Source organism: Corapipo altera, unplaced genomic scaffold (assembly GCF_003945725.1).
Source record: "Corapipo altera isolate COAL_440 unplaced genomic scaffold, ASM394572v1 224, whole genome shotgun sequence".
Lineage (NCBI taxonomy): Eukaryota > Metazoa > Chordata > Aves > Passeriformes > Pipridae > Corapipo > Corapipo altera.
Genome location: NW_020884959.1, coordinates 447,510 through 472,415, shown reverse-complemented (window position 1 = coordinate 472,415; position 24,906 = coordinate 447,510). Strand labels below are relative to the sequence as shown.

Genomic DNA, 24,906 nt, shown 5'->3' with positions numbered 1-24,906 from the left:
CTGAGGAACAGCTGTGTTCTCTTTAAAGAAATGGCCCTGCTTGGCTATAAATGCTTGGAGACAGGAAAAAACTTCTACACACAGGTCTTTCATTTGATCTTGAAATCGAAAACTTCTGAAAACTGCATTTAGAACATAAACGTCAGTAGAGCATTTTTATAACAGAAAAATGTTGAGTGATCTAAACACAGGGGTCACTTCCACTTCCCAAACAAGTCAAACCTGCCCAGCTGATGAGAGATTGTAATCTGGGCAATCAAAAGAGGCAGAATACAGTAAAAAGTATAAAAAGGGGATGAGGATACATGAAGCACAATAGCTCAGTGGGCAGAGGTTAAATATTCATAAGGCAGTTCTGTGGATAATTTAAGGACAAGATTGAAAGGGGGTCACTTCCATCTTTGAATTTCCACCCTCAAGTGCTTCCCTCACATGCTGTGCTCCCTGCACTCTGGCATGACATGTATTTACTGACATAGACATATCTGACTTAACCTTCAAGTAGCAGGGTATTAGCATGGGGAAAGCAAACAGCTTTTAGAGCTGCATTACATGCTTACTGTGTTTATATCATATATACCTGTTACCTTTAACAATATTATCCACAGGGAAGGAGATAGTCACAGTAAAACCTGTCAGCTGAAACAACTTATTTGCTTGTGCTTGCAGAAGGCAAAGATGTTGATGTTGGCCCAGGAGCAATGATTATAAAGAGCACTTGTCATCACCTGCAGTCTCACTGCAAGCAGTAACAGGCAGCTAAAGCCCAATTTATACAGAAGGCAACAATAACATTTATCAGAGTTACAAGGTATAATTTTTATTGTGCAAATTTACAATTATAAATCGAAACAGAAGTCAGGTAACCAACACTAATATCATATAAGTTTAATAAAAGCCAGAATATTATATACAAGTAACAAAACAGATACACCAACTCCAACAGTCTGAGAGTCTTGCTTAAAGACAATAGATACTGCTCATTCTTTAAGAATAAGAATGAAATGCTTTAAAAACATTTCACATGGCTGTTCCATTTTCCATCTCTTTAAATGGCAGGAAAACAGCAAATATTTCTATTAATACTTCTGATTTTCCATGAAATCATAGGTCAATGGTTCCTTTCAGCTTGAATTTTTTTGCAGATCGCTCACTTGCTCTCAGCAGGAACTTGCTTCCATAGATGTAGGAAATGAATCCATCAATCTCCAAGCTAAATACGTTGTTGAGTTTGGGAACAACTGAAAATGCAAAAGGAAACAAACTGACCGAAGTGGGCGACTGTGAATCCCTGTTATAAAAATATACTGATGTATCAGGGGATGTTATTCACCCATAGACTTGAGGTTTGCCACATTTCAAGGTTTTCATACTTCAGCAAGAGAAGAAAAATAACCCAAACCTCCAAATTTAACTGGAATCACCAAAGTTAGTCCTCTTTCAGGAGCATGCAGTTAAGTGTTGCAGAGAACATCTAATGTGAACCAGATGAATGAGCCATGGGCATAATCATGCTGGGTTCACTGAAAATGCCTTTTTTTAAAAAATAAGATGCCTTTTTGGTAAGGTATTGATTGGGCTGTTGGGTGGTCAGTAAAGACACTGTCTTCTCCAATTCTATGCACATAAACCAGTGTACTCAGAGGTGCAAGATGAATAAGTGTGTTTAAGAAACTTCTGATAATTAAAGTTGTAAAAGCACTGAAAAAAATGTCTTGCATACCTTTTAATTTGTCCTCTTTAGTGATAATTTTGAAGACATGTTTAAACTCCTGTAGAATGATTCCTGTTATCCCAACATAAGAGGGGCACTTTGATTTTGTGACTGAAAGAACAGAAATATGTATTAGAAAATTTCAGATGCAGTTTATTTGCTCTTCTCCTGTCGCCTCATGATCTTAAAAATTAGTTTGCAGTATTATGAAATAATGTACTTACAGTCATCACTAGTAAAACATGCAGTTTTACTTTGAAACTAACATGATTTTCAAGAGCAGTTGGAAGATCATCAGCATTTTAAGGAGAGAAATAATCCATCAATGTATAATCTTAACTATGTGATTTTAGAGTTCATGATACTGAAAGGAATTTAAAAATAAGCACCTGAACTACAGGAGCATCTACTTAACTTCAGATGATATAATAGCAAACAAACAGAATACCTGTAACAATAGCTCCATGGAGATCAGCTTTTAGCAGTTTGCTCTGAATCATATAGGGTTGCCTTGAAGAAGAGAGTGGGATCAGACAGAAGGGGAAAAAAAAAATCATACAGAAAGTCAGGTTAACAGAATGAGACCATGACTATTGTAATCATGGTCAAAGCTTACAGAAACAGTACATATCCTTATCAATTAACCACAGTGTTTCAAGCAGTAACTCAGCAAACCTGGAAGCATCTACTAAATGAAAACCATGTTAATCTTTAAGTAACTCAACTTACGCGTCTGGTTTGAGTCCGTGGCACAGGTCTCTGATGTACTGTTTCCAGAGTTCATGGAGTGGTAGGAAGATGGCATACCTGCAGTAAAAAAAGACATAAAATAACACACAAAACGTAAGTTACAAAAAAAGTATTGTTTGTTTACAGAAGAAGTCAACAGATTGTATTTCCAAGAGAGCTAAGACTGACATTTATATACAATCTGCTCTCCATTTACCCTGCAAGGTGAACCATTCCAAACAGCTGGTTTACTTCATAAAACAAGCATGCTCCTCTATACCAACCCAAAGCACTGATATGTTTTAGAGGATCAGACCACCTAAGTCTGAAGAGATTTCTACTCTTTTATCTCCCCACTAACTCCCTGTTACCAACAGCAGGGGCTTCATTCAATATGCACCGAGGGACCTTATGCAGAATTTTGACTCTCCGGTCACAGGCAGTCCAACTTTAAAAAGTGAGATCAGAGGTGATTGTATTTGGGTTTAATTTCACATTATACTTAGGTATACAAAAGGAAACAGAACTAGTAACGAACAGAAATGAACTTTCCAGCCATACAGACAAGAACTGTTTTCTCACGGTGAAATGCCACAAGCAGCATTTCAAACTGACCCTTCATACTGAAGGGTTCATATCCACGTGCACATGCTGCTGCTTTTCCATACTTCTGGTGTACTTCCACTTTTACTACACAAAGAAGACATTCAAGGTCTTACCTTTGCTGTTCAGGTTCAATTTCAAACAGGCGCAGCTCCCGCCTCTGCTTGGCAGTAAAACCTTTTGCCTTCTTCTTCCTTTGCTTGGTCTTTTTTTTGGGATAATGCTCAAGAACTACAGCTTTCCGAGTTAACATATCCTGGATGGCTTCATCCTTCATCTGGGGCATGCTGCGCTTCAGGAAGGCATGTACAAACACCTTGGCCTCTTCTGAGCCCTGAGGCTAGAGATATGTTAAAGGAGACTTTAAAGCAGCACATTTCAATTAAGTCAGAACTCCCGGGCGTGGTGCTCCCGAGCCCCTCGGTACCTGTATCCGCAGGTCCCCGGAGTCCTCGGGCGGCAGCCGGCGGTACAGCTGCTCTGCAGGGCACGGCCGAGCGGGGTCAGCGGGGCGGGCTCCGCTCAGCCTCCATCGCTCGCCCTCCACCACCCACCGTCCCTCACCCTCCACCGCTCACCCCTGATCCCTCTCCACTCCCGCATCCTCCACCGCTCACTCCCCATCCCTCACACCCTCCACCGCTCACCCCTGATCCCTCTTCACTCCCGCATCCTCCACCGCTCGCCCTCCATCACCCCGCGTCCCCCACTCCTCCACCCCTCTCCCTCAATCCCTCTCCCCCCATCCCTCACAACCTCCATCTCTCTCCTCCCATCGCCCCCCGTTCCTCGACCCCTGTCCCTCTCCCTCCACCCTTCGCCCTCCACCCACGGCTCTGCATCACCCCGCGTCCCTCTCCCTCCGTCCCTCAGTCCTCCACCCTCATCCTCCATCGCTCACCACTCCGCTACCCTCGTCCCTCTCCCTCCATCCCTCACTTCTCGACCCCTCATCCTCCATCGCTCACCACTCCGCTCCCCTCTCCCTTCACCCCTCACTTTTCACCGCTCGCCCTCCGTCTCCCCCGGTCCCTCACCCTCCATGGCGGCCGCGGCGCTGCCGGCGCGGGGCGATGACGATGGGGGGGCGGCGCCTGCGCACAGCGCCGCTGCCCGTGCCGGCCGCCAGGCGGCGCCACCGCCCTCGGGAGCCGTCTGCGTTCGGTGACTGCGACGGGGCTGGGAATGGGAATAAACCTGGAATATACCGGGAATACACCGGGAACACACCCAGAACGGCGCTTATTGTGGGATGAAGGACCTCCCGGCAGAGCCCGCAGGGACGCGCGGAGGTGCGGAGGCAAGGGAGAGCCCAGCCCTCGCCCTCCAGCCCTGCCTGCGCGGCAAAGCCGTCAGGGACAGAGGGGACGGGAAAAAACACACACCCAAAAGTTTTTCAGCAAACGGGAGCCAGAAAAAGCGTGTGTGTGTGTGTGTGTGTGTGTGTGTGTGTGTGTGTGTGTGTGTGTGTGTGTGTGTGTGTGTGTGTCCCAACACTTGATCCAGGATTGGTGGTCGATCAATCTCATTCTGCTTCCTAAAAAGCTTTTTATAGACAGCTTGCTGTCTACTCAGCAAGATGACAAGAAATGTCATCTTGTTATAATCTGGTTAGAGAAGCAAATCCCTGCCTTAACCTCGTAACCAAGACTTTGTGTCCCAGGAAGAGGAGCCTCCCTGCATACACCAGCATTCCTGGGTTATTCCCTAACGTGGCTGGCACTGGGGTCCTGAAGAGCTCAGTGTCCCTCATAAAACACAAATTGTGCTGGATGCTGGTTCACATTGCTAAGTCCAAAATCCAAAGGAAAGAATGTAAACCAGGGAAGTGACCTTGGTTATCGCAGCCATGAGGTTCTACAAAGAGGGGGTCTGTGGTCAGATTTTTAGATTAAATAATTTCAATCAATTAATTTAGGTGGGGATAATTTAATACCTTAAACTGCTGCTGGGTGTCATGGTACTACTATTACTCAAGACAAGGTTTTATTTGAGCAGAGATTGGGATGCAGAATTAACTTTATTTCTAGCCAAAGAAACAGTCTTACAAATCTGGCTATTGTTTATTGCTTTTACACTAATAAAGTCTCTGAATTGGGAGAGGAAGTTCAGCAGCAGATATTTCAGTTACTATCATAGGGAAATGCCTTTTTTAAAAAAGACTTGTTGTCTTGTCAATCATACCTTCTATAACATGGGCCACCTCATTTTCTGTAGTCATCCACCACTTCAGTATGGTCATGGACACTGTTGTTTGAGTATTGATTTGTTAGTGTCCTTCCCATAAAAACAGCACTGCTTCAGAGTCTGGACACTCATGATGGGCAGCCTGGACATGTCAACCCTCACTTCTTCTCTCTAATCCTGCAATCACTCCCACCAGAGATGCTGGGACACCCATTTCCACCCTCCCATCCTACAGTCCTCTCACCTTCCACTTTTTGTTGCCTCATTTGTTCTGTAGATTTCCCCCATCTAGGATTTACAAATGTGCTGGAGTCAGCCACTGCCCAAGCTCCCTGGGCCATGGGCAGGCGCAGGCCCTCTCTGCTCACTGCCAAAGTTCCTCCCATCCCACTTCTCTTGGTAGGAGAGAGGTTTTTTCATAGTTCCAGCCTGTCCTTCAAGGCCTCTCCAGCCACAGCCCTCACTGCTGCTGCAGGCAGTGCCTGGCTCTGTTCTCAGTAGTGAACAGTGTGTCAAATCCGTGCCTGGAATCACATATCCAGCAACGTGAGATCTTTGTTTAAAGTTTGTCCTCATGTCTCTAAAAAATCAAGGTCAAAAAGTCAGGAAGATGCCACTCTCTATGAGGTTTACCTCTTCTTTCCTCCTGGGACAGGACAACCAGAGAAACCAATTCCTTTTCCTCACCAGCCCAGTCCCAACTCATGTGTTTCTCTGCTCAGACATGACTGTTCTCCAAATACAGATGAGGTTTATATTCTTGTCATGTGGGGATATTGGCTTAGCACTTAATTAAGCTCCACTTGGTAAAGGATGCGTAGGAAGGGAGCAGCCTGTACTGAGGCAGCCTATAGGAGACATGGTGATTTTGTTGAGTGCTGCTGTGGGGCACAAAGGTACTAAAATGATTCCTGTCAGGGAATGAAATAGTAGATGTGTGTGTGTGTGTGTGTGTGTGTGTATAAAGGAGAAAGGGCTGCTCTCTGCAGAGTACTAAGCGTGAGCACTGGCTGGTTTGTATCACAGACCTCCTGGCAGTGCATTACCACAGCAAGTGGATCTCTGGGTTTCACAAAGCGTGGACTCCTTGAGTTGTCATTGCTATGAAGAGAAGATCAATTTTCATGAATGGAGTACCAGGATAAGCGCTATGGGTCTTTAGGGCCGTATGAGTGCTCCTTCGCTGGATTTATGCTGCAATTCCTAGGGCACTTCAGGGATTAATAGTCAAATCAGTGTTGGCGGTGCTGGTGTTGTAAATCCAATGATCCAGGCTAAACTGGTGCCTGGGGAAACCAGTCTCTTCCAACAGCTCTACATCTTCATTTCCTAATCTATCTTCAGGTATAATGTCTGAGGCAGTGAGATCACGGTGTGTGAGTGTGTGTTCCAGCAAGAAGGCTCCGTGTCAGGAGTTGAGATTCCCATCAATTAAACATGAAAAAGAACAGGGGAAGAAACTGAGAAACCAGAGAATAGGCAAAGACAGTTTGTAGATAATAAAGAGAAGGCTCAGAGAAATGACGAAAGATGGGTAAAATGTGAATAAAAAAATAAAGTGGAAATATGTCAACAAAATAACTGTAATGCCTGTTTTGGAATGTGCAGCACTACCTGCTCTGCCTGTCTTACTGTCTTAGAGTTTTGAAGCTTTTTACTTCAAGGAAATCACCATGGAATAGATTTGTTCTGATAATTCCCTAATATATATTATTAATACAAATTTATATGTGCCAACATTGGTGTTTCTTATCCTATAAAATATATATGTATGGCTTTCTTTATTTTTCTCTAAAAATTATAATAAAAACCCCCACCTATGCAAACCCCCACCATGGATACAGTCTACCTGTGTGCCCTAGGGGAGGATATTGCTGTACCTGTCAGGGTTGTTGCTCTGCAGTGATGGGCAAAACCCCATGTGCAGACCAGGCTGAGGAACAGTGTCCTTTCCCAGTGTCCTGGGAAAGCTGTGTGGCTGTGGAGCAATTACAGAATGAGCTTTATAGTGACAGAAAGCTAAAACTTGAGATGCAGAGTGACCAGAGGCAGTAGTTAAAGATATTTGTGAGACACAAGAATAGCAGATCTGTGATTTTTTTAAGGAAGAGTAATTATGAACTGAAGCGAGAGATGAACGTGAAGTTAACTGGTGTGTGTAAAAAGTCACTGGGCTTATAATCACTGTTACACTTTTGCTGATTGTCAGTGATACAAGAAATAAATACTGTAATTCTCTAGAAGACTGTCTCAGCAAGCATTTGAGCTCTCAAGATCAATATAGTTTATTCCTTTTGGCCAAATTGTATCAGCAGCTGAACTTGTTCCTTAAGGACATCTGTACTCGTGAAAATAATTTCCATTTAAAGCCCTCTGATCTGATTTCCTCTGCCCAGATATCAAGCTGCTAATACAATTCCCACCCCACTCCCATGGCTGCACTGAAGCAGCAGTGTGGGGTCAGCCTGTGTCAGCCCTGCCACTGTCCCAGCACCTCCTGCCTGCACCTGGCCTTGGTCTCCTCCTGCCAACATCTCCTTTGGGCCCAGAGGGAGCGTGGGGCTGCTCAGTGCCAGCGGTTTGAGGGCACCTTGGTACACCTCCTTCCTCCCAGCCCTGGCTGGGCAGCCAGGCCAGTGCTGCCTGGCCATCAGTGGTACCTTTCCAGGGAGTCAGTCCTCGGTGTTCCCTGGAAGAACCCGTCTAGGAAAGGGTTGTGTCTGGGGATGGCGGTGGGTGGGCAGGGTGAGAGTTGCTGTCCAGCCCAGTGGGTACATGGAGTGTTGAATTTTCATCTCATGTCAGTGTAGGTTTGCTAGAGGAAGGTTTGTAAGCTTTGTTGTGTGGAAGCCCAAACTTTTGCATTATGGGCTGGGTTGACTGATTTTAGATGGCATTGTCTTTTGAAGTAACCTGTATCCCTCAAATGTTTCTTTTCCATATATTTTTCCAGAAGTTTTTCTGATTTATCAGCTCATCCTTAACTGGGGTTAGGATGAGATGTACGTCTCTGGCGTCATCGTGTTTCCCCCGTGCCCTGAGCTGATAAACTGTCCTTCCCAGATGAAGGTTCGTTATTTCCTTGCAGTCCCGGCTCCTTCTCGTCTCGAATCGCAGCTGCCGCTTCACGGCAGAGACAAAAGACTGGCTTGTCTGTGCCTGACAGAAACAAGAAACCCCCTGGAAACATAATCCAAATAGATCTTAGTGGCACAGAAATCAGAAGCAAATAATAATCCCTAAATGTTTTCGGAAAATCCCCGTGATTTAAAAGCCATGTTTTAAAAAGCAAAGCGCGAGACAAGGCAGGTTTTTGGCAGGCTGGTGCCCTGTCCCTGCTGCTGCTCGCACTAGAGGGCAGCCCGAGACTGTCTGTTAGAATTCAGCTCAGTGCTTCGAGTGAAAAAAAAAAAAAATAAAAAAAAGTTTACAAATTGTTTCCTCTTTTGGAAGAAACGTGCCTGTTTGCAGCTCGGTTTAGCGTACAGGACTCCAGTTCCCTCGTACACCAACCTCCTCTGAATCACAGTAGCATCATCAACGGAAAGAGGATTTTGAAGGAATTCAATTTCACCACGAGTTAAGGAGGCCACTTTTTAAACACCACGGTATTCTTATGTCATAATAAGAAGCTATATCCTTCTTAAAATATTTAAAATATGGGTGACCCTAGAATATCTGGAGATGACTACTGCAAACTAGAACTACCCAGCCTTGCCTTGCAGAGCAGTGCTAAAATAGCAACACTTGCTCCTCAAAACACCAGCGAGCAGTCAGAAAGCTGAGGCTTTGGCAGCTGATATTTGGTTTTCCTGCATGCTGGGATCATGTATGATCCGAACACACATCAGCATGACAGGCACCACTGCTGCTCCTGAACAGCTTGTATTTACTAATTAATACCAGCATTAGGCATTCACGTATTATTCCATGACAGTCTGTCTCCCGATCATTCCTTTTGCTATGCTTTGAGTTTCATTTGTATCTTGTTGAATATTTTATTTTAAAACGTAATTAATGTTGGCTCATATGTGATAGGGATGTATGATGCAAAAATGGGTATTTAAAATAATAAATTATAAAGTAATAATTGTCACTGGAGCTGTAGCAGATTGAATAGTTTAATGTATTTAATTTGGTTTTGGTTAAACTGTATAAAATTAACATAATTCATTAAAATTTGAAAATTATACAAATAAAAAGGCTTTAGAGTCAAAAATCAATTATGGTGGATTTTAATAAAAACTGTTTGGGCTTTTTTCTAGAGACTTTTTTTCTTAACCCTTTGTAAGTCAAGTCTATATCAGCCAAGCTGCTTCCTCTGGTCACCTCAAACCCCTGAGTGCTGCCACAGCACCCACGAGATCAAGGACCCCACACCATGAGCTCCAAGACATAAACAGGAGTGTTGCACGTGCTGGGTGTAACTCAGCCTCAAGGCCCTCGAGTGAATCAAACCAGTTTTTACTGGGACTGTGGTGACAGGAAGGAAGGGGCACATTTTGCAGAAGGCAAGGTACATTAAAATAATTCATGTTTCACTGAACATCTTTAGCTGTGTGTCCCAGCAGGTGCTTAAGCACAAACTGCTTGGATTAGAGTCCAGGGGGAGGGCACTCCCCAGGCTCAGGGGGCTCTGGCTGGGGTCACCCCATCCATGAAGGAGCAGGAGGCTGCAGCCACGCAGGGCAGTGTCCCCAGCACAGCCTGCACAGCTCAGAGCCAGCAGGTGCTTGTGCCAAACATCCACTGCGCCTGGAGTTAGGAACTGGCATGAAATCCCAAGAAAGTTGAAAAGGTTCATTAATGAAACAGATACAAATGTCTCATTTTTCCTCTGTAATGAGGTACCTTTCTCCAAGGCATCACTACCAGCAAGGTCCTGTTCCTGCCAGACTCTTAGGAAGCAGCACACTGAGGCTGTCAGGACCGAGCCATTCCTTTTAACAGGGCACATCAGCCTGAGCATCTCCGAAGGGGTGCAGTGCTGAGCCCACACACAGGAAGGGCTCATCTGCCAAGGGACCATGTAACCTTAGGACCCACTGGGACCTGAGCTTGTCTGTCACAATACACCAGCTCATGAGAGTCCTGCCCAGGGGATCTGTGTGTCTCAGGAAGTGTGACCCAGAGAAAAACAAGTGAAAACTATTTGTCTGTTGAAACTGGGCTGAATGAGCCCTGTTACCACAGTCAGCACCTGAACTAGAAGGGTCCTGGAGCTGCTGCCAGAGGCAATCCAAGAGAAGAGCTGTGATACCCAGCTGTAACTGGGTGGTGTGTAGTCACCCAGAGTACTGATAACCCCTAGTGCTGCCTGTGACTATGCTGGTAATGAATGTAGACAGCATTATTTTTATAATGTTCCATGTATCTATGTTAACTTTTAGTCAACCAACTATAGAGGCATCAGTGACTATATAAAGTGTGACTCAAACCATCCAGAGGAATTCAGGTAGATCCCTGTCACTGGACTGCAGTGGAGGGCACTGAGCCATGCTCAGGAATCTCTTGGCTTTTTCAATTGAAGTTTTCATCCATGGGAGTGTGAAAAGCAGCCACAGTATCTGAGGGCTTGGGCTTCCACTGCAGGCAGGGTCTTTATGAGTGGTGGTCAGCTGCTTGCACAGAGCTGGACGTGAGGCTTTCAGCTCCCTATCTGTAATATGGTTTCTTCTAAACTGCTGGAGTGTGGTGGGGCAGTGAGGGGGTTAATGCTGCTGCAGTGCTTCGATAATTGAAAAAGAAAAAAGCCCATCCAAAGCCAACCAAAAGAAAAAACCCACCCTGTTTGAGGTCAGTGTTCTGGTAAGTGCCTTTTAAAGAAACAATAACCTGGTGCAATAGAAAATATTCTGCTTCTCTCTTCAGTAGGAATCTGATAAACCATGGAGAGAGGCAGGTGTCCAAGGAGATAAAAGTAATAAATGTGGCTGCAGTTTAGGAGTGAGTTAGCCTATCAGACTGGTAATTAAATGAAAGCCCTCTCAGGAAATGCTGGAAACTAATAGATATACATGGAGATGCCAATTCATTTGCCTCAGCAATATATGTTAATTTTAGCATGGGATTAATTTATAAGTTTTGCAGTTGGACAAAATGGCAAGGGTGGGAGGAGGAGAGGTTTCATCCTGCCAGTGATTATTTCAGGTGGTAGAGATTATTAAGGACCTTGTATATAATATATACTTGTTAAAAACAGAACAGGGTGTGAAAATGGGAGAGAGAAAATGTCTCATTTAATCAGATCCTCTAAATAGAATTAACTAATCACAGGCTTACACCTGACCCAAGGCACACTTGCAGACAGCTGCCAGGGGCTCCTTGGCTTTGCCACAGCTCAGTAAGTGCAGAGCCCTAGTTAGCAGGGAGCTCGAGTTGCTCTGTGTTGCTGTGGTTTAAAGGATTTCTGGGAGTTATGTGAGTGTGAAATGAGGAGTGCTGCACTGGTGGATCCCACCTGCAGGAAGAACAGAGGTTATTTGGGACTACAGTAAGCCCAAGGATGCTTTGGCAGGTGCAGAGAGAAGACTACAGTAAGCCCAAGTAAGCCCAAGGATGCTTTGGCAGGTGCAGAGAGAAGCTGCAGGAAAGAACTAACTTGTACGAAAGAGCGGGCTGGTAATCACCAACAGAGCTGTGCGTGCCCTCTGGGCTCAGGGCAGTGAGCCAGTCTCTGCTCAGGACCCCTCAGCTTTAGCCACGTGGCACACACCACCCACAGAGCTGCCCAGCACCTCCTGGTTTGTGGTTGTCCTGTTCTGGAAGAAAATCAACCCTGAGGCCAGACAGGCATCAAAGTGGGGATGCTCACCTGAGGTGAAGGCAGGGAGGAGGGGACTGTGACCCTGCTGTGCACTCAGGCAGTGGGTCCCTCTCTGAGGTCATTTTTAACTCTTATATCACTTCAGTCCTATTTATCCCAACCATGGAGCTCTCATGGAACACCCCTGCAGCTCTCACGGGCACAGCTGCCCGTGTAAGAGGACAGACACACCGTCACCAGTGCGTGCTCTGCCCTGTGGTGAACCCCAGGGTGCTGCTGCCCGTGGTGGTGTGTGCCAGGGCACAGACCCTCTGCTGCCAGCAGTGCCAGGTCATGAAATGAGGCTCTGATTTGCACATCCAACTGTGGCATTAGAGGCTTGACTACAGGTATTTCAGCACTGAAGCACACACAGCAGCACAGCAGGCTTCTTTCTAAAAAAAGCCCTCTGATCTGTAAAATTATCAGCATTGAGGCAGCAGAAGCAAAGCAGATTTTCCTTTATTTTCTTCTGCCTTAGAGGAAGAATACTCACTTGCCCTTCAGTATGATTACAGCCCATTTACCTACACTTCCTTTATGAATTTCAGACCTACATTTTGGAACAGTCACAAGCAGGGAATGTTTCTTTTCAGAGCTTGGAGCATTCAGCACAAGGGTAAAGTTTATTTAACAAAAAGAATAGTTCCAGCTGAATACATATTGTGAAATTACAGGTCCATTTAAAGCAAAATAGAAATGGTTGTGAGTCAGGGTCAGGGAAGGAAGATAAAGACATCTGCTGCAAAGTGCATCCAACAACTGTCTTCAAATTTTAAAGTTTTGTCTAGGATGTTTTTTTTGTTTCTTTGTGTAATTATGCAAAATAATAGAACTAAAAATAAATATACTAGATGCTAAAAGTGAAGTCAAGGCTTGCTCAGGGGTTGCAAGTGGAGGCATTATAAGTGGTTCTCAAATGCTGACTGATTTCAGAGCTATGGGCTCTGTCCTTCCTGGATGGAGGTCTGTGCCTTTCCTGCCCGTACATGTGTACCCAAGGGATGTCCTCCCTGCCTGGCTGGCCAGGGTAGGACCCTGTAAGAGAGATCCCCACGAGGGCTGGCCCTGGCTGCACACTCCTTGCTTTGCAGCCATTGCCCTGATCCCACAGAAGTCACCTCAATCCCTTTTGTTCCAGACCGCAGCTGTCCAAATCCACACTTTTCAGGAGAAAGAGGGTTGTTACCTGCTTTTTATTACAGTATTTTTAGTAGAGTTTGCTCTTTCCACTCTTGCCAGAGAGTCTGGCTACTGTGTCTCCTCCCAGGCACTTCTGTAGTGTCCTTCTGCCCCTCCTTCAAGGGCTCTCTGTTGGTGTTTCCATAACACTGGGAGGTGAGCTAGGAACGAACACAGGAATATTCTCTGAGCCCTACCAGCATCAGATCTGTGTGTTTGTAAGAGCTGTGGGAGATGTGGAGGAGTCAGGAGAGCCTGTATTACCACAGGAGGGGTTCCTGTGTCGCGGAGATCGTCTAAATGCAGCCCTCCCTCTCACCTGAGGAGTCCCCTGGGGTACTCTGAGATTGCCTAAGGGACTTCCAGAGACTGTAAGAGTCTTCGGGGCATGCCTTAGTGCACCTCTGTCCTGGCAGTACTGAATCCAACTGAGCCCTTCCATAACCCTGGCGTTTAAACAGACACTGCATTTATAGTTGTCCTCTTCTAATGAGTTAAAAAAAACCAACAAAAAATATAGAAATAATAATTTCCCACATTGTCTTGCATGTAAAAATACCAAGCTCCACAGCTGAGACATTTTTGGTGCCCGCACAGACACGTGGGGTCAGTTCTGGGGATAGAAAACAGGGATGTTCAAGTTGCCAGTGTAGATACATTCCCTGCAGATTGCAGCTCAGATTCTGCTCTGGCTGGGTAGCACCAAGAAATTTTCCTACTTCGAACAGAAGTGATGACTGAGCAAAGCAGCTGGAGCCCACGTTCTCCCTGAGCGTTGGAGGAGGTGTTTCCAGAGCCCAGCACACCTTCAGGAGCAGCACAGCACGTGCTGCAGCTCCACTCCCAGGTCCTGCTGCTGCTGGGAGCTGGGATCTTAAAACCAGCTGAGCCTCCCAGATGGCAGCGTGATTTACTAAACCACTGAGATATTGGGTCAGCCTTGTAAATCATATTAATTATTTCACTAAACAGGTTGTGGAAATAAATCAATAGAAAATATGGCATTTAGGCTTACAATGCTGTGCATTCATTATGGGAAAGGAATTATATTAACTGATTTAGAAGCTAATAATAACTGAAAATAACAATTTAATGGAAGCTGTCCAATCCTGCACTTTGAAAGCAGGATACAGCTGTAAGCAGTCTACCCATTTTAATCTCAGTCAAGTATACAAGAGCAATCTTTTGACTCTCAGAGAAATGTCAGTCAAGTACAAGTACTTGCAGACTTTCAGCATCTCATAAATTACATCATAATAAAATCAAACCAAAGAAACTGTCAATGACCATTTTTTTACATACTGGCAGGGTCATATGAACGAGGCACATGAAAAAAAAGAAAATATATTGCAATGTAATAAAGTAGAGGTGTTGCACAGCAGGGGCTATTTTCCACTTGCAATTGCTATTTCTGTGAGACCACAGTTTGTGCTGCTGAGCTTGAAGGACACTTCTGTCTCTAAAATGTTGGGGGTTTGTCTCAAACATCTGAACACTAATTATATGCTATATTTATGTGAATATATGCTATATATCTCAAATATATATAGAGAGAGACAGGGAGGAAAACAAATCAGAAGAACCTAATCTCTCCCGTGCAGCAAAAGCCACGTCTCACCGTTCACTAGCTGGGGTCAGCATTGCTCTGTTTCAGTTATTTTACTGTAGCTAAACTAAATTTGGTATGCTGTGTCCTGGTTTTCTTAATGCATGCATGACAGTCACCTGTGCTGTTAAAATATTTCCTCCTGAAATAAGCTGTGCATTGTGACTATTTAAGGCCTTACTGGCCATGGAGTAACAGTGCTGAACCCAGGAGGCAGGACCGTGGGCAGGATTGGAGCTGCAATCAGATAGTGCACCGATGTCGCGGCTGGTTTGAACGCCTGCAGCCCACTGATAGGCAGTTGTCACACCAGCTATCTTCACTCTGCTTTGCAGGCAGAGTGAAGCTTTTCTTTAAGCCCTCAGGCTTGATAGCATTGGAATTATGCACTTCATCGCCCCCCAATTAGTTAGGGATGCATGACAAAAACCATTATCAGTGCATTTATTTGGGAAAACACCTTATTCTACTTCTTGATTCAGCACATGAAGGAAAAACACTCATCTCCCCCCCTTTTTCTCCACTGAGGAAAGCTCATTTTGGAGCAGAGTGAAACTTAGAGCTGTGGCTAATCGTGCTGCTCTTGCTTATTCACCTGTCCATCAGCTCCATCCATCTGTTTTGGGAATGTTAAGTGTTGCTAAAATAAAAATAAATGGCTTCAGCATGACCGCAGAACTTACTGAGCCCATTCCCTGAGCAGGCCATGCAGCACATCTGTCTCCTACTCCTGAGACCCCACAGAAGGTGAGATTTAGTGTCCCCAGGTAAATGGCCGTGGTGTCTCCCCTCCTCCCTTGCCATTTGCAGTCACATTCCCAGCTGTAAACAAACTGGACGGATGATTTCCCCGAGCCCGGTAAATGCCAGCAGCAACAGAGATCAGCACTGAATGAAGGGAAACGTGCTGGGTGAACACATGGCATTTTCCTGCCCCTGAACATGAGCAGTGCTTTCTCTGGTGCTGCTCTGCTCAAAAACCTGCAGTGGCAATGTTTGAATTACCCGGGGTAATGAGCCTAAACTGGGCTGACTTTTCCATGCTCATTTACAAACAGGTTGACAAACACTTTTCGAACCCAGCAAAGCTCCAAGCATTTGCTTTTGAGATGGTTTGCTTTAGTGAAATGCTTTAGTCTCGCAGGAGTAGCATAAGACCTCTCTGGTCATAAAATAATTAACTCGGGTTAAGAAAGGCAGTTTATGTTCTTAAAAAATATTGCAAAAAGTTCAGCTACTCACATTTGACACCATGGCAAGATGGATTTAGTTCCCTTTACTCAGTCTTGATATTAAATCATGTTACAGTTCTGATTTTGACAGGTGCCTGGTGTGGTGGCTGACTGTTCTTCGCTGGGGTTGGAGCCCCCAGCCCTGGCAGCAGAAGGGTGAGCCCACCTTCTATCTCTCCCTGGGTGCTGGAAAACTGCAAGATGGCCACATCAACAGACCCTCGCAGGATCAATACACTCATAGGTACTCAGTTTTGGTCTTCATGTCTTGTCAAACCCTGCTTTCTTCTCTAGAGACTGAAATGCCAGGGTTATTAATTATTAAAAGATGTCACTATGTAAGGAGTCTGGCTGCAGACTTCAGTGGGACGTGGACAGCTCGGGTGCGAAGTCATTATCAGTGACTTAACCATAAATGGAGGTTCATTTTAACCAGCATTGCAATTAGCACCTTGCTGTGCATTTAACTAACTTGAGACTTTAATACCACTACACTATAAAAGTTGAAACTATATCCAGGCACTCTGTAAATGGATTACACTATTATTATTATTTGTAGCACTGAATGATTGTACTTTTATTGTCTTGCACTGAATTAACATAAATGAATAACAAACATGAGCGTATTTGGTAAAGACCATAAAGTAACTGATGTTTCCTTTATCAAACTGTAAATTTTCATTGTCTCATTTGATTTTGTTGCCTTTACCTTCTCTTGTGCATTTTCTCAAGTGCTGCATTCCCCTCAGGCTAACAGGTATCACTGACAGACATAGCTGGGTCTAGATCATCATTCGGTACAGTTACTCCTTGGCTTGACTTGGATTTAGATGTGCACACTGTGTTTTTGTCCAAAGATTTATCAGCATTCCCAAGCAAGCACAGCTCCTGAGCTCATGTACTGCTTGGCTTAGTCACAGTGAGACAGATGAGCAGGTACTGCCCACCTGCCAGAGCTCAGAGCAGTGCAAGTTCAGTATAGCAATGTGGGGGGTTTCAACAACATCCTAATTCCTGTCAGAGACACAGGATTGGTTTACCTAGGGAAAGCAGGCTTTTAAATCCTGAGGCACTTGAGAGTCCCTTCAGGAACTGATGGGTGGCCCTTCCTTGTGCTCCTGCTGTCCTCGCTTGCTCAGAGCTGGGGGAGTGGTGGTGGCTGTCCTGCCAGACCAGGGCGTGCCACGCTGGGACACTGGGACACGGGGCAAGAGCTTTCCTGAGCTGCACTGGCCACTGGGGCCAGGCAATACAGCCCCTGCCATCCTGCTTTCAGTGCTTTTGAGGAGATCCCAGAAAGCAGAGAAAAATTAAGTCCTCACCATCATGTTGGTGATGCTCTGTAGGCTCCAGAGAACTGATTCTCTGAGTGCAGGTCTCAGAGCGCAGACTGTCCCCCAGCCCAGGGCTGCCTGATGCCATCAGAGGGCACGTGTCCCAGGGGGTAATTTTAGTTCTCAGGTCCTTTGCTGACATCTGGCCAAGCTCCTCATCTCTCGGGCACAGCAACCCACCACGTTGCTCTTGTGAGGGAAGGATGAGGTGAGCCAAGGCGGGGTATCAGTCCTGGCACCGACCTTCCTCAGACCCGGCCTAAGAGCACAGACATGACACATTTGCAAAGCTGCAAAGACAGTTGATTAATGACATACTGACAGATATCAGTCACTTGGATCAACTCTGACAACCCTGGAAGCACTGAAATGCAACTGCCCGGAACAGTAAGTAACTAAATTACAGCATATACATTAATAAAAGACTCTGCCATGGGAATTGAGAGCTAAAGTTCTTGTATAACATAGAATGTGAATACAGAAGGACTCTGTTAAAAAAAAAAAAAAAAGAAAAAGAAAAAAAGAAGAAATTAAAAGCTATTATAAAAACGCAAAACTTGGAAATCAGAAGTCACCTACTAATTTTTGTCAAACAGTTGACTTTGACCATCAGCCTTAATATTAACACCTGCCTACATACTATGTTTATCACCCTAAACCCCAAAATGAGTCACAATACTCACTGGATTGTCAGAGCAACTAACAAGCCTGAAGAATATTAATAATGAAGAATTCTCATTCTAATTTGTTAAAAAAAAATCAATTACTCCAGATTTCCAAGGAAAATAACAAAGAAATTAAAAAATAAGAGCCCATTTTTGTGGTCATCTGTTTTTTTCATCCTGCATAACAATTTCAAAGTCTTAACCTGCTGCTTTCTATTTCAAGGGTAATACTAATACAGAGATGAATTAAAGTTTTTGACAGGTCTGGTCATTTCATGCAACAGAAAAAAAGTTGCTTAACACCCTCTTTACCACCTTCCTTAGAGTAAATTCCAAAAATTTCCTATTGGAAAAGTATAATCCTGAATTGAACTGTAAACATTTTTGAGTTATTTATCAAGATCTTGGTAATTTAGTTGGTTTTACACTACAGATGACTTTCGATGTGAGATTTAAGATACATTTCAACAATAACAGGAAAGGAAATCGATAGGCAACAAATAGGGAAATCCATTAAATAACTCTACATCAAAGTCCTCTTTGATTCCACTCTTAATGTAACTGTGTTTTGCTTGGAATGTCCATAATTGCTATAATTAGAAGGCAGGCACTCACCAGAGGAGAAATAGGAGATTTAAATCCATTCATTGGCATTAGCACAGATCCTTTAAAAAAGCCACCTTGTTCAGTGCTAAATTTTGGATTGTCATTGATGCAGATCTGAAGCACACATTTTCCCTGACTGGCTTCATTTATAACAATATCCATCTTTACCCAGCAGAGATTGCTGGGTTTTAAAAACATGATCTAAAGCCAGCAACAACCCCCCCCGGCCACCCCTCCTCTTCCCCACCCCCTGTCAAACCACACGGCTGATGCTGCTCTGGGGCACGACTGGGGCCCTCAAGGACGCCCTCCTGCCTTGCTGGGATTCTTCCAGCCTTCATCTCATTCCCTTTGTTTTAAGACCAGTTAATTTTCTTATGGAATAATTGTAACCACTCCTGTGTGCACAGACCCCAAACCCCGTGTGCCCACAGCCCTGGGTGCTGCCTCAGGGCATCCGTTCAGTGAGTGAAGCCCACGGATGCCCTACATCCCCCCATCACAGCTCAGTGACCTGCAGCACTGCATGGCTGCTGGGAGACAGAAAAACCACGAAAGCCCCAAAACAGCGAAGAATAAAAATCCCATATCTTTTTCCTGCTGTAAACCAATGTTTTATCATTTAAACACCCGCTTTTTTCATTATCAGCAATAATTAGCGTACGCTGGTATTTTAGCACTCTCCCGTGGTGTGCAGCACTGGTTTTCCCTGCTCTGGTGGCACAGAGTCCCCCGGGGTGACTCAGGTGGTGTCCCCATGGGCCCTGAGCTCACTGGGGTGCAGGGCTGAGCTCCCTGGCAGGGCTGGCAGAGGCCTCCCCATGCTCAGCGACGCCGGCCAGCACACGCGCTTGCGGCACATTAATATTCGCACGACAACCCCCCTCCAATCAGTCTTTGCTAAAAGCATTAATTAAGACTTTAACATTTCTGATCCCATCAATTTTCTGTTCTCCTCTTATTAAATAGATGTACTGGGGGAATTTGAATAATAACTGTCCAAAGTTTGGGGATAATGAATAAATGAACTTTGCCAGCCTCTGGCTAAGCATGAAATTTGCTGTGGAGTAACAAATGCAACGGAGGCAGCTCATACATTAACCAACCTAGTTTTGACACACCAGTTTGGGAGCACATTATTTACTTACTTACTAATTCTAAGTGAGACTAGGCTCCAAAATGTTTTATGCAGGAAATGACAAATGACATGTTCAGATGGCCTTTTGCACTCTCCATCACAGTGTGAAGCTGCTCACTCACCCATCTTCCCTTTGGTGTGTCTGGCCCTCTTGCCATGCACAGCGAGGCTTTCAGCACTGCAGGCTGCATTTTCCTTGGGACTTTTGCCAGAAAAGGAACACACTAGGAACTAGCTAATTTTGGTTTTTACTTGGAAGGTCGTGGCACTTTAAAGGTCACCTGTGTGCTGTGAAACTACTTTTGCTCCATGTATTTTTACATGTGCATGGCTCTAGCCTCAGCTCTGTTACACTGCTTTAAATCCATTCATTTTGGTAGGAATCCATTAACTTGCAGTGAATTTATGGCAGTGTAACTGTGAGCGAGCTGTGGCTGATGGCGCAGACTGGAAATATTACAAGGAAAAGTGCAAAGTTCTATTGATTTTCTCTCAGGAAAAATGTGTGTTTCCTTATGATTATATTACAGATGACTCAGCTCTGGCCCTTACCAGCCATCACTCATGTTTCCCAGCTCAGCTGTTTGCTGGCTGTGTGAGGAGCTGATGCCTGTGCTGTCCCCACGGCAGGGACCCGGGGCTGCTTTCCCGGGTGCCTGGGCACACACCCACCCCACCACGCGTGCTGGAGGACTCTCTGCTTGGCCTTGCATGGCACTACAGGAGACACACCGCCCCTCCACGGCTCTGCAGTCCAAGCACTTACTCCTAATCGATTCTGACAGCAGACACCGTGAGGAATGCTGAGATTTATGAAATAGCAAGATTTGCCACTAGCCTCTGTCCATTAAGGGTACAGCAAAACCTCTCTTTACCCTTTGTAAATACAATCAGCAGAAGTGAGGCAGTTGCCCTTTTCAGAAGAAAGAGCACTCTCAAAGGACAGATGTTTTAGCAAAAGTTCTTAACACACTCACAAGCAATAAGGCTTCAAATTCTTTACCATTTTTCTTCAAAATGCTGCTCATTCCTTTAAGTGCTTTTTAAAGACTAAATACTGTACTGAAAGCTGCAGTCTCCCCTTTAGACAGTTATTTTCCCTGCACTACAGGACTATAAGGCCAGTTTTAGACTATATATTTTGCAAAAAAAAGCTGGCTTGAATGTGGAAACCACGGCCCCAAAACAGGGCTGCAGGGGCCGAGCTCTCTGACTCACTCTGCACATTTTTGAAGGCAAAAATACAGGGAAGGTAAAGGTAGAGCCAGGTTATCTTGGCAATCTGCTCCCTTGTTGAAGTTATCCTGTGTGCTGGTAGGGAGTTATCTCTGCATGTGTGCAGGTCTTCACTGGAAAGAAAAGATGCCTATTACTCTTGCTAGATGAGATTCTTCATCAAATCCTCAGGTTATTGTTTAGTAGTTCTGAGTTTTTATGGTGAATTGGAATATAAGAATTGTTATTCCTACGGTGGCACACTTACTTCTAATCTCAGAAGGGATAAAAAAGTTATTTTTAGTCACAGGTTTAATATTTTTTCACCTTTAATGTGATTAAAGTCTAAAAGACCTTGATAATTCTACTCCTGTCACTGCACACAAAACTTGAAGTTTCTGCCACATCCCTGTGCAGGTAACAGGCCACAAAAGGAAGGGAAGGGCAAGCTCAGGGAAGGGCAAGCTCAGGATGATGTATTTCCTCCAAACCACACAGTATTCAATTTGAGATACAATGTACTCCATAAGTGACAAAAGAAAAGTATCAGAGCAAAGCAGATACCTCTTTACTAGGAGACCAGCTGAGGTGGGCCTGAAGTTGAAAGAGCAGCATAACTACTCCTAGATAGACACGCTCCACTGCTCCAAGTGCCTGCCATTTATTTAGGTCAATTTCTGGGCTGTTTTCTTCTTCAGCTTGTGAAAAAATGTTAGTCCTCTCCCTTAGAAGGAAGATGAGGCCCTGAGAAATATTCCCTGCCCTTGAAGAAACAGCAGCAGTGATGATGAGCTGGGAGGAGGAGCCCCAGCCCAAACCCAGGCAGCTTTCACTTGCACTAGCCCTTGCTTGAAGGGTTAGAGCTCTCCTGACATTGCAGACTCCACACATTCCTCTGCTGGAGTAACTGTCCTTGAACAAGTTCTCAGACATGAATGCTGGCATTAGACATGGGCTAGATGTGGTCCAACATGTAAATCTTTTTTTCCATCTATCTTTTCCTTGCAGTTTATGAAATCCTGGCCCTCCTGTGTTCATATGGAAGCCAAGGACTGTGTTCTTCAGTGTCTCATGCTCTGATGCACTTCCAGGCTTGCAATAACCACCTCCTCTGAGTTCTTCCAGAGAGCACTTCTGCTTCTTGTGGGATGATTATGGATTATTCCCCAATCCACGGGATCTTACAGCTGGCATTAATGGGACGAACCTTCTTGCAAAGATTTTACCACCTTTGGATTCCCATATTAGGTTTGCCCCAGGACAAGAGGGATTTTGCACGGTAGTAACACGTGTGAAACACAGATGTGCTTTGGTCTCAAACCTAGTGAGTGTGAGCAGCACAAATCCCTCACTCTCACTGGCAGTCCTAGAAAAAGGAAATTCTGATCATCTGAGAAAATTCTAGAAGAGGACTCAGGTACAAGGTGAGGCAGTGGCATGTCCTGCCTTTGCTCCCCAGCTCCTGCAGGCAGAGTCCTGCTGGCACTGGAGCTGTCACTTTACCTTTTCCACAATGAAGGTCCTTTCTAAAATGCCACTCAAATGAAAGGACAAGAGTCACAGTCAGACATAGGAGATTTCAAGGTACTTCACTAAATTCAGCTAAAGAAGGTCATGTTTCTTTACTAAGTCATCCTATTACCTCCCTTGAAAAACAAGTATTTTGGAACAGAAAAATAAGTGCTGCATTTACTGTAAAAAAGCTTCATTGGAGAAAGTTCACTTGGGTAAGAAAAGGGACACAACTATGTATTTTTAGAAATCTGAATACATTTTAAACAAATCTTGAAACCAGGTCTAGGGAATACAACATTCCATGTTGATTTATTTTTATTTTCATTTTCCACTACTTGAGATTAATCTTTTTTTCAGAGAAGTCTGAAGCAAACCAAAGCAACTTACCTCGAATACTGCACACTGTCTCACTGCCCATCTGATGGATCTTGGATTAACTGCCCAGAGTTAACTGGTGTCACCACAGGAAAACACAGCTACAGACTATGAGTAGCTGCCAGCACATTCTGCTGTAGGCATTGGCATTAGGTGAGGGTGTCTGAAAAATAACTGGTTTCGATTTTATTTTGTTTGTGCTGCTTTGTTCAAGTCTCTGAGTTATAACAAGGTAGGGAACACACCCAGCCATGAAGCTTTCTCAGGGACCTTCAGAACACAGGGAAAGGCACACACATCTGTAAAAACTTTATTTCAAAATCTTTTTATTCAACTGTTATTCAGCAATATACAATACAGTTTATAAACAAATGTCTTACCTTGTTTCCAATCTTCATTTAAAAATAAATATTATTGACAGTGAATATTAATTATGGTAAGATGTACCTTTTTTTATGTCTCCAAAAGAAATAATTTAATTAAAAAAAAAAAAGGAAATCCAAAAAACCTAAACACAATAATCTACTAAAAATATTTCCTTTCTTAGGAAGGGTTTGACCCAACATCTTTACATATTGTCATAAAGATAACTGCTCAACAGTTCGTGCAAAATGAAGAGTCAGAGGAAAGGTTTAGAAAAGAAAAAATATTACATTAAAATAGAGAAATCATAAGTGCCATGCACAGAGCAGGGCTTTACACCATAGAGTCTGGAAACTAGATGCATTATTCTATGTGATTTACTTTTCTGTGGCATCCCAAAAAATATGTTTTTCCCCCCATGTAGAATTTATCATGCTTCTTTCAGTCTCTTTCTGTCCATCTTTAAAACTGTAGGTATTTTTTTTGTCAGGGATTTTGTTTGTTATTAAATAGGTTCCTTTCTGTTTGGCAGAGGAGGAGTGGAGGGAGTAGTCCGTCAGTGGTTTACTAATAAATGTACAAGCTTATGCAGTATTAACAGGGACACGTATAGGAGTGGGTCTGTAGCATAAATAGGTCCTGTACCTAGAAAAGAAAGAGACAAGGGAGAGAAGGAGATTTGATTTTTTTATCTTTTCCAATATAGAAGATTAAATGCAGAAGAGAAATATAGGAAGATTCATTTTTATCACTTCAGTGCCAGGGGTCAGGAGCTTAATTTTAATAGTAAAACAGCATCCTGAAGCTATCCAACTCAAAGAGCTTTCTCCTCCCCCTCCCAAATCTAACTCCACTTAGGTCATTCCATTATGTGTTACTAATAGTATGCCTAAACTTGGCTTCAGCCAAGTTACCAGCAATTCAGATTTCTATAAATACACCTTAATCTGGTATATAGTTTCTTGAGAAATGACAGGTATCAACCACCCATTACTTTAAAGGGAAATGACAAATGCTGTAGCTGTACTCCTTGATTAACAGGACATGAACCCATTTCATTTGGAATGGGAACAGCAAGACCTTGACATCTTCTTTACCTTTTATAGGAAAGAGTGGAATTTTAAATTAAAAACGTGCACAGGAGCTGTAGAAAGACAGAGGTCAGATATGGAACACGTCTGTTACAGTCATCCCGTCCAAACAAGGGAGGGCAAGACAGCTCCTGCTCTGAGGAGGGACCTCATGGGGCAGGACAGGGCTGTGGGGCACTGAGGCACGTGCTGGGGCAGGAAAGAGGTGCCTGTGCTCTTACAGCTGCTGAGGGAGGACACAGCTCCCCCAGGGCAGGGACAGGCACCAGTGCTTTTGCTCTCAGCCACATCCATGCTGCAGCTAACAAAGCTGTCCCTGCCTCATATCCACTTACACCAAGACACTTGTTCATTTTTTTTATTTCCTAGCTACATGTGCCAAAAAGACAGATATTCACTGTGTGCACCATGGTCTGGCCCCTCTCCGTGTGTGCTGAGGGCTGTGGAGCTGAGGTCTGTTGGCCAGGAGAGCAGGACACACAGACATTGCATGAGGTGTGGGGCTGCTCCATCTCTGAAATGAGTCACTGCTGAGCTGCCAGGCAA

At 44.3% G+C, this 24,906-nt stretch overlaps 1 protein-coding gene across 2 annotated transcripts; it reads right to left on the bottom strand.

Annotated features, from left to right (window-relative positions):
• Window positions 1-798: 798 nt before the first annotated feature.
• On the bottom strand, window positions 799-4,124 carry POP4 (POP4 homolog, ribonuclease P/MRP subunit). Of its 2 annotated transcripts, none has more exons than XM_027663936.1 (7): window positions 4,084-4,124; window positions 3,474-3,526; window positions 3,163-3,386; window positions 2,444-2,521; window positions 2,163-2,224; window positions 1,724-1,825; window positions 799-1,241 (listed from the first exon to the last, which is right to left on the bottom strand). In XM_027663936.1, exons 1-7 carry the CDS (start codon window positions 4,088-4,090, stop codon window positions 1,105-1,107), a joined length of 663 nt encoding a protein of 220 aa, XP_027519737.1. In that variant the 5' UTR covers window positions 4,091-4,124; the 3' UTR covers window positions 799-1,104. The 2 variants fall into 2 exon arrangements, with proteins under 2 accessions (XP_027519737.1, XP_027519738.1); XM_027663937.1 differs by lacking the exon at window positions 4,084-4,124 and adding an exon at window positions 4,003-4,023 and having other exon boundaries at window positions 3,474-3,528.
• Window positions 4,125-24,906: the final 20,782 nt, after the last annotated feature.